Source organism: Salminus brasiliensis, chromosome 14 (assembly GCF_030463535.1).
Source record: "Salminus brasiliensis chromosome 14, fSalBra1.hap2, whole genome shotgun sequence".
NCBI lineage: Eukaryota > Metazoa > Chordata > Actinopteri > Characiformes > Bryconidae > Salminus > Salminus brasiliensis.
Window position 1 is genome coordinate 11,437,871 of NC_132891.1, and position 17,734 is coordinate 11,455,604.

Here is a 17,734-nt window from a genome sequence, read left to right on the forward strand (position 1 = left end):
ACCACTTCCGTTTGACAGAGCTGCTGTTCGTATTTCACTACTGCTCTCTGGCCATTCATTTAATAAGATGCAGATATTAAGGCATTGTGACTGCTTAATGCATGGTCTTACTGCCTGTTTTCAGACAGCTTTCTCTGTAGGGTTTCTACTATAAGGTGCACCCATTGCTGACGCAGGCGCACCCAGCGTGAAAAAAGCAGTGCCAACAGGATGCTCATTACAGTACATCCGCAGATAAGCCTAAGGTTAACGTGACCGCTGTGGGCTGTCAAGCAGTGGACCTGTGTTCTCTGGAATGATGGAGCTCCATTCAATACTGTTGGGATGAGCTGGAGTGGCAGAACCTATCATCCAACACCAGTATCCAACATCTGTGTCTGAATGCAATCAAATTCGTACAGAAATGTTCCACAATCTGCTGTAAAGCCCTTTTAGAAGAGTAGTGCCTGTTACTGCAGCTTTACAAAGCAGCTGTAGATGAGCCTGAGTTCACCATGCCCATCATAGGCTGTGGAGCAGTGGACCTGTGTTCTCTGGAGTGATGGAGCTCCATGCAATACTGTTGGGATGAGCTGGAGTGCTAGAACTACTCCTACAACATCAGTACATGTCCTCAAATGCTCATCAGTACTAATGCTCTTGTGGCTGAATGCTATAAAATCCTAAAAGCAATGGTCCAACATCTACTGTTAAGTCTTCCATTAAGAGTAAATGATGTTACTGCAACACATTGCTATAAGGGGACCAACTGTTGATATCCTTTGTTGGAAAAGCAGGTGTCCACAAACTTTCAGAAATTCAAAGAACCATTAGGTATATAAAGCTGCATTGGCTCTTACCTTTCAAGTTCATTATGCAAACGTGTATCGTGTGTGAAACATTAGCCCAACCTTTCAAGTAAGTTAAAATGAAAAAAGCAGTGCAGTGATAAAGAATGGGAAGCTTTATACATTCATCCTGAACATGATGCGTTTTGTGTCAGATTTTCCACACGCGAGGGTAATTCCCCTTTTGCTCATTTAACAGCCCCTGTTTGATGTCTGGGACTCCTCTACGGCTCTCTGTGGTTTGCGTGATGCTGTCAGTGATGCTGTCAGTGATGCTGTGGGTGTGCAAATCCGAGCATCGTCTATGGCCGCCTGCCGTAGCGGGTCACCTTGAGAATTAAATCCGTTCCGTAACAGCGCCACCTGGTGTCTGCAACAGCACCGTAAGAGTGATTTCCTGTCAGGCCGTTTTCTCTGTTGCTAAGCTCCCACTAGGAGAAGCAGAGCTGGTCTGAAGGGGTCGGTGAGCAGGTCTAGCAGTTATAACCTGAAATGAACTGGAACATAGCAGATTATTGACAGTTTCTTTAATATTAGATTTTTATTGTAATATTTACATAATCATGTTCCACATCACACTATGATATGGATCATAGAGGTCGCCATACAGCCATGACATAGCAAACTGCACTAAACAGATTTTTAGAGAAATGAAGTCAATCACAAGTAGCAACCACTTAGAAACATCATAGCAACCCTCTAGGACACCATAGCAACGCCATAGCAATCATTTAACACCATAGCAACTAGCTGGGATGCCATAGAAAACTCTTAACACAACCATAGCAACCACATAGTAACATCATGGCAACCACCTAGCAACACAGCAACATTTCAATCACTTACACAAACACAATAGCACCAGAGCACTGTTGTGACGATTTGATTGCATTCATTTATAAAGAGTACAAAAAGTAATGTATGTAACGTCCAGAGAACAAAGCTCCACAGTTCAATGCTGGGGGGCTTTATACCCCTCTAGCCCACTCCTGGCATCAGGTATGGTGCTAATAGGTTCATGTTTATCTGCTCCAGAGAGTCCTATTCTATTGGCAGTACTTCTCTACAGGGACACAAGATGTGTGGGTGCATTTGTACATCTGTGTCAGCAATGGGTGCAACATAAATATGGGCACCTGGGATGCCATAGGAAACACCTATCAGCATTATAGCAACCACTTAGCAATACCACAGCAATCACATAATAACACCATATATCATACCATATCAACCACCTATCAACACTATAGTAAACACCTGGTTACCACCATGTAACCAATGAGGGAAACCATAGCAACCTACTAGCAACACCATAAAAACATCTAGAATACCTTAGGATACAATTATCAACAACCTAGCAACTGTTTAGAAGTGGGAACCACTTAAGCTGTGCAAGCATTCTGCATTTCCTTCAGGATGTACTTTTCTTGTTTAAAATTCAAATATGTGAATCACTTCTAACAATGAGCCTCTATCTCTAAACCTAACCACAACAACGGTAACTGGTAACTGATGTGAATGTCCATGATTTTGTGTGTGTGTGTGTGTGTGTGTGTGTGTGTGTGTGTGTGTGTAAAGAATCACTACAAAAAGAGCATGTAACGAGTGAAGAATAAGAGTCTAAAACATCCTCAAACAGTATTTTCAGCATCAAGAGTCTTCATCTCACCTCATCCCAAACACATCCAAAAGTACTGGAAGGAGCTCCATCATTCCGGAGAACACAGCTCCACTGCTCCACAGCTCAATGCTGGGGGACTTTATAATAATAAGGGTAAAGTAGTTAAATGCACTCATTAGAGTCTTGCGGTCTGCGTCCTGATAAAATGAAAGACCTGGTGCATTAGGTCAGTGTGTTTGACATATACGTTGTCCAGTTCCTAAATAACAATGTAACCACAAAGACCATGATAACTACATGTTCTCACACCTAGGCTGCAGTGATTGGGGCCTTCACACACGTGCACACACACACACAAGCTACATAAGCATAAAACTGAAGTGCATATGGTTAATGTTAAGGCACTATATGGACAAAAGTATTGGGACACCTACAGGAGCTTTTATGAAATCCCATTCTAAATCCATTGGCATTAATATGGACTTGGTCCCCCTTTTGCAGCTCTAACAGCAGAGTTGCAACTCTGCAGTTTTTGAGTCAGCAGAGCGTTGGCAACATTTATGCACTGTGGGTCTCGTTATTCGGTGACCCTGCTCTGTAACTTTACATGCTGTGGATCCTGAACACTTCCACTTTTCAATAATACCACTCACAGATGATTGTGGAATGTCTAGAAGGGAAGAAATGGGAAGGGAAAGAGCACTTCAAAACCACCAATTCTTTCACTAATGTGTGCAAATGCAGACTGAATGGCTAGGTGCTTAAATTTATACACCTGGGGCACCTGGGACTGAAGGAAACTGAGCTGAATTCCATGATTAACAGGTGTGTCCCAATACTTTTGTCATTATAGGGTATCTTTAGGAGCATTCTTAGATGAGATCTGTAGATGAGAATTATGCATAAGAGATTTAATGTCAATCTTGAAAATGAGATAAGAAAGTTGATTAATACTAAATTATTAACTGTAATCAAATCATAAGGAAAACTGATTTAGAACAAGATATGTGTCCAGTATGTGTTTTTCTGACCATATACATTATAACAGCCCTTTTCTGAATGAGACTATCATCAGTTTCATCATTGTTTAGTGCCTTTCCATGCACTATTTACACTTTACAACCATAGATCATAAAACACATTATAAGGGAGCTTTACAAGATTACATAGTCAATAGCAGATGCAGCCGCACATTGAACAACAAAGAGTCAACATGAAACATTGCTGCATAAATAGTGAGAGAGCTCCACATAAACAGTGTATTCAAAAACAGAAGGAAGGGTAAAAGCACACGATAAACAAATAGGGAATATTTTGAATACTGTACTCACTCACCCAGAATGAACTGGGACAGTGCGTTCCACTTCAGGACTGCTGCCCATTTACTCACTGCCATGTCTTTTTCTGTGTACTTGTAAGGAAAGGAATCTGTATATTACAGGAATCTACTGAATCTGCTGAATCTACTGGCTTTAGTCTCATGTAGCTATGCTGGAAACAGCATCCAGACTATTTTGTGAATAATCAACATCCCTCACCCTTTGAGCTTTATAATTTTATTTTAGACCAAAAGGACACAGCTGCTCCACAGCCTCAGAGGCCAGGGTTGGGATTTAGATTATTGTTCTGGTCCCTCTGTATCAGTGGATCTCCTCCCACTTCCCCAAAACACACATGGTAGGTGAACTGGCCATGCTAAAATGCCCCATAGGTGTGAATGGGCATGTGTAGTACCCTGCAATGGACTGGTACCCTTTCCAGGGTGCTATTCTTGCCTTAAGCTTAATGAGTCTGAGTAGTTTCCAGACCCACCACAACCCTTATGTGGAAGAAGTAGATAAAAAGAGATGGATAGATGGACACTCACAGACATCAGTCACTTACAAACGTGTTTCTGTAAAGAACCAACCATTAAAAGGGTTTCATGGAACATTTTTTGTAGTATTAAGCATAGTGCTGTATTATCATTATACTTTAATGATAACACTCTATTACTCTTTATTAATCTTACATTGTAATGAAATTCTTCTCTTCATATATTCCAGTTTACCCCTGGAGCAGAGATGGAAAATGGCCTTGCTCAAAGGACCCAACAGTGGTGGAATTCTTTACACAGGTTTCGCATCTATTCACACTATTTGCACTCATTGAACAAACTGTACTGTACTGATTCCCCTTCCACATAACTGTTGACATAGAAGCACGGAAACAGGATGGTCCTTATAGCCTAGTGTCTGCAGTATAACCACAACAATATTTAAAAAGATAGTTCTAAGGTAGATATTCATCACTTGGCAATTCTTGCTTGCTGAGAATATTAATTGAGACCATTTATAGAACATCTCTCGAGTTATTATTATTATTCTTAATAATAATAATAATAATAATAATAATCTAATGCAGGGGTTTCCAGTCCCAGTGGTGGGTACCCCATAATCTAGGGGCAGTGGCGGCTCAGCGGTTAGAGCGCAGGGATTGTGGGTTCGATTCCCGGACTGGGTTGTGGGTTCGATTCCCGGACTGTTGGGCCCTTTACCCTCTCTGCTCCCCGGCCGCTGGAGTTGGCTGCCCACCGCTCTGGGTGTGTGTACTCACTGCCCCTAGCTCACTAGTGTGTGTGTTAGTGTGTGTTCACTACCACAGATGGGTTAAATGCAGAGGACCCATTTAGCTGTACAGTGCACACTGTACAATGACAAATACGTGCACCTTTACCTTTAATCTGCATATTTCCATGTCTCTCTTACTCTAACACACCAAATACAGAGCTGCCATATACAACAAGCTTGTAAATGAGTTGAATTGAGTCTGCTAGATGTGGGAAAGCACCAAAATGTACACATAGTTTGGACCCCAAGACTGTCCTTGTGAAAACAGGCCATATGTGAATAAGAAATATGTTTTTTGATCATTTTAACAACATGTGACACTACTTTTGATTTTGCTTTGTGAGCAAGATACTGTAAATCCCTGCTCTAATTACATATTCCTGAGCATGAAAGGGTTATAAGCACACTGAATGGGCCTAAATGGGCCTCAGGCTGTTAAGAGTTAATAGTGAATGAAAGTAAATAGCAAGTCTTAGCTGTTTACACAATATACTTGACAGTGATGTTGTCTTTGTGCCATTACAAAGTGAGAAGATACACTTAGTCCTCATCAGTTATATGTATTTATACAGCAGGGTGAAGTAGAAATAACAGTTTACTGAGGAGGGAACGGAGCATCCCTTCAGAATAAACCATCTAACGTGATAGCTGAGTGAAAGCACATGGCAGCACTCAGCTAACTCCATCTGCTTCTCAACACACCCAACCCTGAGAAAGCAGCTAACTGCTCTGCTAGTACACGCCTCAGGCACTTCATGTGAGGAACCCTTTCCTGGTAGCCTGTGTGTTGTTAGTTGTTTACCCACCTGTATTCTGACATGCCCCGCCCTCCTGTGCTGTGATTGGCTGGTGGTCTCCTGCCTACTCTACTGATAGTAATGCAGGTGCTATTTATTATTTATTTGCTGTTATTATTCTCCTTTTTAACATTTTTGGGTGAGAGAAGAAAACGTTTATCACAAGAGATAAACTACATAATATACATAATATATAATAAATAAATATTATGAAAGTATATATTGTAAAATACTTCTTTAAATATAACTTAAATGAATAATACTAAAACACATCAAATAAAAAAACATTTTTCAGGTAAATTCAGAATGGCTCATACATCATGCACATGGAAATATTGTATAATACATAGCAAGAGTTACTTTAGTTTAAGCAAATTACTGGATGACATACGCTTTAACCAAGCCCACACAAAAGAACCAAAATATCTTGATAAAAGTCTTGACATAGCTGATGGGGTCTCTGAGCTTGTTGAGTGCTTTTCATTTCTTCTTTATAAGGTAAAAAGGCACGAGGGTGTGGAATGCTATTTTATGGGTTAAAGGGCCCATATCATGTGTCATTCTTTTATTTTGTAATTTCCTGTATAATAACATTCGTCTAGTCAATGAATCAAAAGCAGTTACTATTTGCATGATCTTTAAATTGATTGTTTTTGTTACTGTGCCTTTAAAGTTTCCTCTGTTCTGATTGGTTGCTCTGTATTGCGCCCAATACAGAGTTGAAACACTGCTCATTCATTTAACATGAAGTAGGGGACTCTAATCTGCTGTAGGCTGAATAGATGCTTATACTGAATGTAAATACGCTGGTTTGTGTACACACTTCAGCGATGTTTACTACACACTACATCCCACTGTCCTTTCACAAAGTGAGGGGATTGTTTTAGGTGATATGGGAACTTATGTATACTATATTTATTAAATAGCATTTACTCGTGCATATTGCTATCATTAAATAAACTAATAATTTGTGGTGACATACATTTTAAAAAACGAAAACAAGAATTTTGTAAAATTTGGTGTTTTAAATGACATGATATGATGATTCATGCTTAATTTGACAAGGGACAAAAAAAAAAAAGAAAAGGGTAATTTTGAGTGTAAGATGACTTTAGGGGAAACAGTATTACTGTATTCTTTCTAAATAAGCAAAAGAAAATAGCCAATCCCAGCACAGGGGGCGGGGCTTGTCGGAATACGGGCGGGAAAGATAACTGGGCCTGCGTCCCAGAGGGCAGAGCTCTGCTTTACTGAGCAGAGCGGCTCTGGGTCAAGACTGAGCCACACACACGCACGCGCGCGCACACACACACACACACACAGCCGGGGAATGGAGCTGTTTGACCTGCTGATAAATTTGGTTTCGGTGGGCTTTGCCTTGGCTGGAGTACACTGGACATATCAGGGTGAGTAGAGAACATGTTGTGAGCAGACTCTTTAATTTACATGGTTTTACTGTGGCTTTTAACGTTGATCTGATGTTCTTAATGCAAATGTGTCTCAGTCACTTTCTCATTCTGTGGGAGAGAACAGAGATTCGCTGTTTAAGGTGACCTGCGTATCATTGTGTTAAAATAAATAATGATAACACAAAGAGTGTGTTGTCTATGAACAACAAACAGCATGTCTGAGAGTGAAGAAGCAGCCACTCTCAGTTATGGGGGTTCAGCAGGTAGTAAGAGGCAGTGTGTTGTGTAATATAATAAACACTGAAGCCAAAGCCATTCATTTCTCACTAAAACTGCTTCAGATTATTCTACTCTCTCTTCCATTGCTTTGTTTAAAGGAGTACACCAGTAACCATCAGGAGTGTCCAGTATGCATGTTGTATTTTTGCATTTATTAAGACATGTTTTGACTAATTCTAGACACAAGTTGAAATCAAACAATTCTTTAATAAAGTCTTTTTTTGTTTTTTAATGTAAAATATAATCTAAAAATATTATGAATAATATTCTCTTATGCAGATCTGTAGTAATGCCTTCAGATTCAGAATGCTGATTAAATACAGCAAGGGCCAGACATCAGTTTAACTCTAAATGAACTGTAACGTCAGACAGACGTTTAATTTTAGTCGAATATGAAACATTGGGTTAACGTCAAAACCCAGCGTTGTACAGATGTTGAATTTTCATGGGCATCAAAGTCACATAACCATCCAACACCAGCATTGGGTTGATCTCATTCTCCAACATTAAAAAGATGTTGATTTTTGGTTACTTAACACCAACAACGGTTTAAAACCCACAGCAGCTAACATCCTTTGAATTTTACGTTGATGATGTTTAACAGATGTTGGGTTTAACCAACCAACTATGTAACTAAATATTGGTATTTTACGTCAATATGATGTTGACACATGATGTTTGGAAGACGTTGGAATTACTTCAAATTACAACTTAGAACCAACAAAAAGCAACGTCAGCTGTCGTCACAATTCTACATCAAATTGACGTTGACATTAGATGTTGACTGACTTTCCCTGTGGGATAAATAAAGTGATCTATCTATCTGGTATTGAATTTTGGTCACCTCACAACACACCATTTAAGCAGTTTATTTAAGCATTTATAATTGTATAGAAAATGATGTATAACATTGTCTTAAAGGTCTACACTCTTAAAAATAAAAGGGATATAAAAGGATTTAAATGATGAGCCATAGAATAACCTTGTTTGGTTCCCTAAAGAACCATCTTTGCTAAAAGAAGTGTGAGCAACCTTTAAATTGGTAAATAACCTTTACGTGAAGCTGCAAGTTCGTTAAGTCAAAGGTTACAAATGTGGATCTTTAGGGAACCAAAAGTGTTTTTTCTATGGCATAGCTTAAAGAAACGTTTTTTGCACCTCATACTTAAGTCTATACTACACTGTGAAGTGGAACAGGGTGCTTTGCTTTTGTTTGTTGCTTGTACATATTTTATTTTATATTAATTAAAATGTTAATTTGATTTGAACAGAACTGTTTCCACTACTTGCAACCACATTTGTATAGACTGAACTGACTAATCTTATTGTTTTTACACTGTACTAGTACAGTATCCCGTAGTACACAAGAAATTTTTATTATTAAAGTTTTATTATAGATCTTTTTTACAAGGCATGAAGGTCTAGTAGGCCCTATGCATTGTCACCTTAGCTGTCTTGCATAACAAAAACACCAGATATTAGCCATCACAGTGAACTTTAAGAGCCATAAATGGTTAACTGGCCATATATCCTATTTTAAACGTGTTATATCTACCATGCTTGCCAGAACGCTGACAGTTCTCAACCACAGGCCAGACTTTGGTTTAAAACATCAGAGTGCTGTGAGCAGGGGGCTGAGAGTCTTTCCCACACAGTACAGACAAAAGGCAAAAAGCCCTGAGTCATTAACTCTCATATATTGAAATGGCAATCGTTTCCCACAAATAAAATCTTAGGCTCCCTAATTTGACTTCTGCGCCCAAATAGTGCATTATGAGTCTAATAGAAAGCCATTTGGGATTCAGCCAATAGCTTCATCACTCCCTATTTAACATTTACTGCACTGTTTCGGTGTAAAACCCATAAGCTCTGTTCCATTACTTATAGTAGTACCCTTATAATCCCTACACAGTAAGCACGGGGTGTGGGTGAACGGAAACTGCAGTTGTTTAAACACCCTCATTCGGAACGTCCTGCAGCAGCAGCATCATCAAACACAAAACAACGCGTACTTCTATTTACATGCTATGACTGATGGGTAAACTTTCCTCTGAACTTCATCCGAAGTGATTAACCATAGTTCCCTGTTTGAATTTTCATTCACTGTGGTTTGGAACCACCCTTTAAAAGGATAAATATGAAGTTACTAGGGTGATTGGAGTTATTTGAAATTCAGCCTCAGGCAATTTGCATATCGCCAGACAATAACAGAGAATTGCATTAATTTGTAGCTTTATGAAGACTGAGGTACAGAAAGCACAGCTGTTGGTTGCCCAAAAATGTCAGGCCTAAGGTGAACTAAATCTGAGTATTACTGTTCTTTGAGCTGGAGAACAACACTACCTGTTCACAGGCACTAACAGTAGTCTTTCATTAATGTCTGTCTTAAGGGTAAAAAAAATGACCCGCCACTATGTTTAACAGCAGAGAAACCTTGTTTCTCTTGTAATTTAGTGACACCAACATTAGAGAAAGCAAAACACCTTTACTTTCATACATCCATGAAAGGTGTATATTATCAGGGTACATAGATTGTCTTTGGATGTTAAGACTAGACAAGGGTTAACTGATTGCTAAAGGCAGTGATGTGTACCTAGGGTTGGCCACAGGGGCCACAGGGGTGGTGACGTAACTGAGCTATGGTGATCTCAGGACCGTTTCTGAATATTTGGGAACCCTTAACAACATGTTACTGGTGGGCCACCATCCAACCCAATTATAGTATTCATTAAGTCCAGATGCTTTTAGCCATGTTAGAGATAATAGCAGGCAAATATCTACAGTACCACTGATAGGAGTACAAGTACTATCACAGTTCTCACTAAAACAGACTGCAAACATTTGCAATTGTACATTACGGACCCCTTGAGTTCCCCACTTTGAGAACCATGACTGCTTATATCTATTATCTTGATCTGAACCATTTCCCTTTCAAAAAGTGTCTGTGTTTCTTTTTCCTCTTTGCACAGAGGGGGCTTTGGACCAGATGCACTGGGCTGAAAATTACTCATCCTGTGGAGGTCGCAAGCAGTCCCCCATTGACATCCAGAGGCGGTCAGTGCGCTTCAACCCCCACCTGCTGCAGCTGGAGCTCACTGGATATGGAGAGGTCAACAATGGCAACTTCCTCATGACCAACAATGGTCACTCTGGTAAAGAGTTCAGCTCACTCAGGCTAAAGGGGGCTAATGTTTCTGTACACGGTTCTCAATGTGAAAGTTATTAGGGTTTGGTTATGATTGTACCAGAGAAGGCCCAGAACTGGAGGATTTAATTTTTTTGGGTACATGGACATTAATTTATTTAAGGGTAAGGTCAAATCCAACTTTAGATAAACAGATTAGATAAAAGCAGCCTAAGATTACCCTGAGAGAACATGGAAATTAGTTCCACTGACAGTTACTGTAACATTATACTGTAAGATAAACACTTGGTTTCAATTATAAATTAATCATAGAAGGACTTGACTGAAGATATATGAGCCATATCCCAACCCCTCGTGGACAAATGCTAGCTGAGCTGAGATGGACATACATGGTCAGTTATTGTGCTGCCCCCATAAGTGTCCCTCCCTCCAGCACTTTCAGGGCTTTGAGTGTTCTGGTGATGATGCATGTCAGGCACCTCCGGTCCAGCCAATCTATTTAGAAAAGCAGAAATACTAGTAGAAGTTCGTATTTATTTATTGCAAACATTCACAATGCTTTTGTATAAGTTTATCACTGTTAAAAGTGTAAGTTCCACGTAAAACTGTGGATGGACCTTCAAAAAAAAAGGTTTAGAAGAAAAAGCATTTCTTGAAAGTTCCTCCACAGTTTTAAATTGAAGAACCTTCAAAAGTTCCTTAAGGATCTTGTACTTTTAACAGTGTTGGTATTGTGTAATCAATTGTGAGTTTTGTCATGTATAAAAAGCCAGAAAGTCATGAAAATCAGGCACCTGGTAAAGCTTATCTGATCCACTCTGATTGTTTATCCACTCTGATCCACTCTGACATGTTTTCTTGCTTTCGATGTAATGTCTGAACCCATACTAGACTCTGTGTTTTGATATTTGTGTTAGTTGTCCTTATGTCCTAAGGTTCACTGTAGAAAATATTTGATATTTAGATTTTATAAGCCTGTCTTAATACAAAGAACTTTCTATATTGCTCACTTTGAATAATCTCCCTCATGCCAATTCCTGAATGCTACTTCTCCAGAAAGCCTCACCCACGTCTTCAGATTTAAGAGCTTTGCTATGCTCTGACTTGCTTCCTTCTCTTTTGTGTCCACAGTCCAAATCAACCTCCCCCCCACTATGATGATAACAAAGGGCCTGCCAAACCGCTACACAGCTGTACAAATGCACCTGCATTGGGGTGGATGGGACCTGGAGGCCAGTGGAGCTGAACACACTCTGGATGGCATCCGTTACATGGCAGAAGTGAGATATTTTATATATATATATTTTTTACCTTCTGAGGTCAGTACAAGAACAAGAGTTGTAAATCTGGTGCAAGGGATGCTCAACAACAGTTCTGCTGCTGGCATAACTGTGCTCTATTCTTATGGTCTGTGTTGATTCTGGTATGTTTCACAGCTTCACGTGGTCCACTACAACTCTGAAAAATACAAGAGCTTTGACGAGGCTGTGGATAAACCTGATGGTCTGGCAGTCCTAGCCTTTTTCTATGAGGTGAGATATTTCTAAATGTCTAATATGTCATTCTAGCCTTTAAACTGTTTTATAACCATAATAAATCCTCCCCTTTTAAATGAACGTTTAGTTAATTTATTTCTGCATTAAGAATAAACTCACAATAAATCCACTAGAGTACAACACTGCCATCTTGTGGAAGTAGCATTGCTGATAAATTGAATGCACATGTACACAAAAAGAAGGCAATGTTAAATGTCAACAAGATGTTTAAACCTGTATAATTTCATTACATTAATTTAAAAATAGCTCAGACTTCAAGATTTCACAGTTTTTGTCATTACTATGACGTGGTAATGGTAGACCAGGCACACTCGCCAAAAAAGCCATGGCATAATGATGCATTAGGATTGCTACACTCAGTGGGGCCATTGATCCAGCCATTGTGTCCATCCTTTTAGTCTAAGAGGAATAAATGCAGGTCATCCACAGTTAGTGCTTATCTGTTGTGGGTCAGTGCCTTTGCAGTACTGCCACAGGCTTTCTCCTCAGCTCAGATATGTAGTCAATCTGCAGCTCATAGCTCATGCTAGTGCTGTGGTAAAAAACAACAAAAAAACATGCTTTTAGCATTGATTTGACTTCTAAAATAATACAATGATTTGTATTAACCTATCAGCCTAACGAAGGGTAATATTTATCTGTGTCATAATAAGTTGTTACAATACGCTTGACTGAGCTTATCACATATAACTATCAGGTTTCATTACAAAGACAGCACACTTAGCTGGAACTACTGTAGTTTAACTGGAATTACTGCAGAGTTGAGTGTTTTTAATTTAGTATTTTTTTGTCTGTTCTAATGAAATAAACCTCAAAAGTGAAATATCAAAACTCATAGCCAGGGATGCAGGAAATAGGGGTGCTAAGGGGGCTGCAGCACTCCCGGAATTTCAGGATTGTTTTGGTGTAGTGAAATAACTGAAAATTATTTGTAAAAATATTCAAATGAGCATAGAATAGACCTGCATATGCTTCTTTTAGGGTGGGTGTTTATCACTAGAACACAAGCAGGTAGAGTCCAGAATAAAGTTGTGAACTAGTCATGAGCCCCAAAAAGTTAAACATAAAAATTCAACTAACATAATATCCTTCATTTTCTAATACATTATATTTTTATATGGTGTGTGTTCAAACCTTCAGCTAGTAGCTTTACCGTGATTGGCCGCCACTACAAATTAATATTACATTAAGGAGCCCTAACTCAACTTAGAACACCTTTCCATGTCCCTTCACATTGTGTATCATTGCAGTGTCTAATATATGTAATATAAAATGTTATGTAATATTTTTGCCACACTACCTATCTTGGGAAGGGACACTGGGCTTTGATGTGTTATTTTGCTTTTATCTAGGATGGGCATTTTGAGAACACCTACTACAGCGAATTCATCAACAACCTGGCGAAAGTCAGATATGCAGGTATCTGATATAAAGGCATGCAGCAGATATTTCATGTCAGCATGTTCATGATTGACTTCAGCTGTACACTCTTCCTCCTTGTAACTCCTTTCAGGGCAGTCTATGAATATTTCGACTCTGAATGTGCGCTCCATGCTCCCAGAAAACCTCTCCAATTTCTTCAGATATGAGGGCTCTCTCACGACTCCGCCGTGTTTCGAGAGCATTCTGTGGACTGTGTTTGATACTCCTATCACCCTCTCCCACAACCAGGTACTTCATCTCCCCTTGACATGCGGCCATGCTGCATCTTTTCTAACGTTCCCAGCTACACTGTTGACCAATGAATGCTTATTGATCGAAACCCACAGATCAGGAAGCTGGAGAGCACTCTTATGGACCTTGAGAATAAGACTCTGTGGAATGACTACCGCATGGCTCAACCTCTGAATGACCGAGTGGTGCAGTCCTCCTTCATCCCTCGTCTGGGCAAAGGAAGTAAGTACACTGACTCACATTTCAGCTTATTTTATTGGAGAAATGACAGTCAAATTTCAGCAGTGTTTGTCGTTATTTCTTTTTCTTCACAGCATTTTGTAGGCAAGAAGAGATCGAGTCAAAGCTTTCGAACATTGAAAGCATGATCACCTCTCTTGGCAAACATATACACTCAGGTATTACTCACAGTACTATCTGTTCTGTCTGTCTTCAGGGAATAAAGGACTTTACAGTAATTCACTTTTACAGAACTCCTGTCTAAGCTTTTTTTGGAGATATAATGTTTAGTCATTTCACAAAGCAAAGCATTCTAACCTGTTGTTGCCTCGCTTTCCATTCAGACGCTGGAGATTTCAGACCTAGAGGCAAGGGTAAGCGCCAGTAGTTTTTTCATTTTCTTATGATTCTTGAGGTTGCAATGTATAGCTGGACATCAACTTTTGAAAAATCCCTTAGGTTTCACCTGTGGTTCCCTAAAGATTATTCTTTAAAGAATAATTTATCCTTGGGTGCACCAAGAACAGCTCTTGGTCCCTCAAGAACTTCTTAGAGTACGAAAGGTTCTTCTCGAATGTTTGACAGGACCTTTAAATACACTTTTTTGTATAGTTTAAAGGTTAAAGACTTTTACATTTTGATGACTATTTGGTCTGTGGCTGATGGTTATTATGACATGAATATGATCTATATGTGATATATGAGCTATGAATAAAGAACCTAAATGTTGAAGAACCTCCTTTCCACCACAAATGCACTTTCCATATGTCATTTTTAAAATGAAGGTGATGGTTAAGTTAAGATAACTTAACTTAAATTCAAATAAAGTTAAATAAGGTTTAATACCATTGAAATGTCAAGAACCATATAGGATTCTACATTAACATTAACAGGGCCTTTCGTTAACATTGTAATTTCAGATCAGGCTATATACCCATTGGTTCTACACTTCCCTGAGAACAAGCTTGGAAGCTACGCTGTGGTCAACGTGGCTCACTCCATGAGCCTCCACTCCTTTACGGCCTGCATGAACTTGCACATGCGTCCCCGTCCCGTGCACACCGTGCTGTCCTACTCCAGCTCTGGTAATGACAACGAGCTGACGATCACCATGGGCTACGAGATTGGTCTGTGGATCGGAAACGAGTTTGTCAACTTGCCCCATTCGCTCCACGCCCACACCTGGGCACACTACTGTGTGACCTGGGCCTCTCATACTGGAGGGGCAGAAGTGTGGATCAATGGTGTTGTGGGAGATGAGCAGTACCTGCGAGCGGGGTACACCATTAGACCTGGCGGTGTCCTTATCCTCGGGAAGGACCAGGATGGCTACCTGGGCATCTCAGACTCGGACGCGTTCGTCGGACAAATGACGGAGGTGAACATGTGGGATTACGTGCTGAGCGCTGAAGAGATTCAGGAGCAGATGAGCTGTGAGACCAGTGTGGGAAAAGGCAACGTGCTGAGCTGGGGCATTACGCGCATGGGCCTGTATGGAGGAGTTCAGCTGGAGAATGAACACAAGTGCACCTGATCTACTGACAAATGGATTCAAATAGGGTGCACAATGTATCAGTAGCTGATATATTATTAGATGATAAATGGAAAAATTATTATTATTATTATTATTATTATAGGAATTTCAAATGACTATGCTGATAATCTCAATCAAATAACTGGTTTGGAAACTTCCATTCATCTCAAGCTCAATGAAATAGATGGAACAATGAATAACATTCGGGATGGGAATTGGAATATGGGAATTCTGGGTAGATACTACTGTAATGGATCTTCCCCCACGGTTCGGGACGCACATGGACAGTTTTACAGTCGTGTTACAGTTTACAGTAATAATGACCCCAATTTTGACGCAGAGTTGCAGTAAAAACGCGCAGACCGAGCAGCTGTCGATCACATAAACGTGTCACGTGAAAGGGTCGTGTGAGTGTGTGGATAAAATCGGTACGGTTTGTTAACGTGCCACAAGAGCCACAAGGCTGCACATCTAGCACGGCCACACATCTGTAGTGACGTCACTCTGGAGTTTGAATGGAGAGCAGAGTTCTATTAGTGTGAGGAGTGGAAGTCTCATATGGACACGGGCTGAGTGAGAAAGGAGAAATCTGCAAGTAGGTCTAACCTCAGAACACAAGCCTCAACTATTAAGGTTTCCTGTGGAAAAGAATAAAAAAATTCAAATACAGCACAAGAGGCAATCGCTCCACTCAACCTCTACATCACAAACAGACTGTGTTAAAATAAGAGTCACTACTACAAAAAAACAGACTGTCAAACTAAGTCACTGATACAAATGAACCAACAGGCCATGTCAAAGTAAGAGTCACTAAAACAATCAAACAGTCTGTGACAAACTAAGTCACCGATACAAATGAACAAACAAGGTGTGTCAAAATAAAAAGGTGTCAAAATAAGAGTCACTATTAAATGAAGCAGTAACACAAAATACTTTCATACTGAAAGCTAAAATTACTCACATTTTTCTCTCTTTTTCTTTTTTGCTGATATGAAAAATGATCTGATCTGTAACTCAAAAAACATGATCTGATCCAAACCGTGGGTTTTGTGGTCTGTTACACCACTAATAGAAACCGATATTCATTTTTTAAAAATTATACATATGTGCTGATGTCAATACAATGCAAAAACATTGTACATATTGGGACTGAATCTACCTGGATTTGTCAGAAATGTTCACGATTCATTAATGATTTATTTGTAAAGATTCTGTCTAACTCTCACACCTCCAATTTGCTGCCGATTCCCATGCATTAGCTAGGAATCCCCGATCGCACAATGCTACTACACTCTTAAAAATAATGGTACTGCAAATGGTTCTTTGAGTGATGCCACTTTTGCTTCCCTAAAGAACCATGTCTGTAATAGAGAAGTGTGAGTGTGCAGAACCTTTAAATTAGTACAGCAGTAGTTTTTCTATGGCATCACTCAATAATAACTCTATATATATATATTTCTGATATAATCATGCACCCCTAGTGTTAGGCTGTTAGTGTTAAGACTCCTACCACTGTAAGTCGCTCCAGTTAAGGACATGGCTCCTTTTGCCATATCATGGCGAGGTCAAATCAATCAACCTCCCAAATCATTTAACCTTATCTTATACTTCTGCACCTCATATAGGAACTACAAGTATCAGGTATATGTTACTGTTGTCAGTACCAGACAATTATCAGCACAACTCCATATAAGCATCACTAGATTGAATGCATTTCACTTGCGGTGCTCTGTTCAGTTCTGAATGTGCTCTATCTCTATGAACCACTAACCAGTGTGGTTCTTTGGAGTGTGATATCGCTTGTACTTTAAATGTGTCAGATCATAAACGTATTGTGTGTTTTGTATTCAAATAAAAAATCATATCTACATCAGTTCAATAAACTTCATTTTGTTTCTCTTATATCACATCTTATGTGTTTTTACTGCATACAAAAAACAATACATAAAACATCATACACTATATGGACTAAAGTATTGGGACACCTGCTCATTAAATGCTTTTTCCAAAATCGAAAAAGAGTTTATCCCGCTACTGTCCAGGGAAGGTTTCTACTGGATTCTG

At 39.5% G+C, this 17,734-nt stretch overlaps 1 protein-coding gene across 1 annotated transcript; it reads left to right on the top strand.

Annotated features, from left to right (window-relative positions):
• The first annotated feature begins 7,134 nt into the window (after nucleotides 1–7,134).
• ca6 (carbonic anhydrase VI) lies at nucleotides 7,135–17,572 on the top strand. The gene is made up of 10 exons (XM_072696822.1): nucleotides 7,135–7,260; nucleotides 10,512–10,694; nucleotides 11,819–11,967; nucleotides 12,124–12,219; nucleotides 13,596–13,662; nucleotides 13,757–13,914; nucleotides 14,013–14,139; nucleotides 14,232–14,315; nucleotides 14,481–14,510; nucleotides 15,057–17,572. The coding sequence occupies exons 1-10, from the start codon at nucleotides 7,185–7,187 to the stop codon at nucleotides 15,668–15,670; spliced, it is 1,584 nt and encodes a 527-aa protein (XP_072552923.1). The 5' UTR covers nucleotides 7,135–7,184; the 3' UTR covers nucleotides 15,671–17,572.
• The last annotated feature ends 162 nt before the right edge of the window (nucleotides 17,573–17,734 follow it).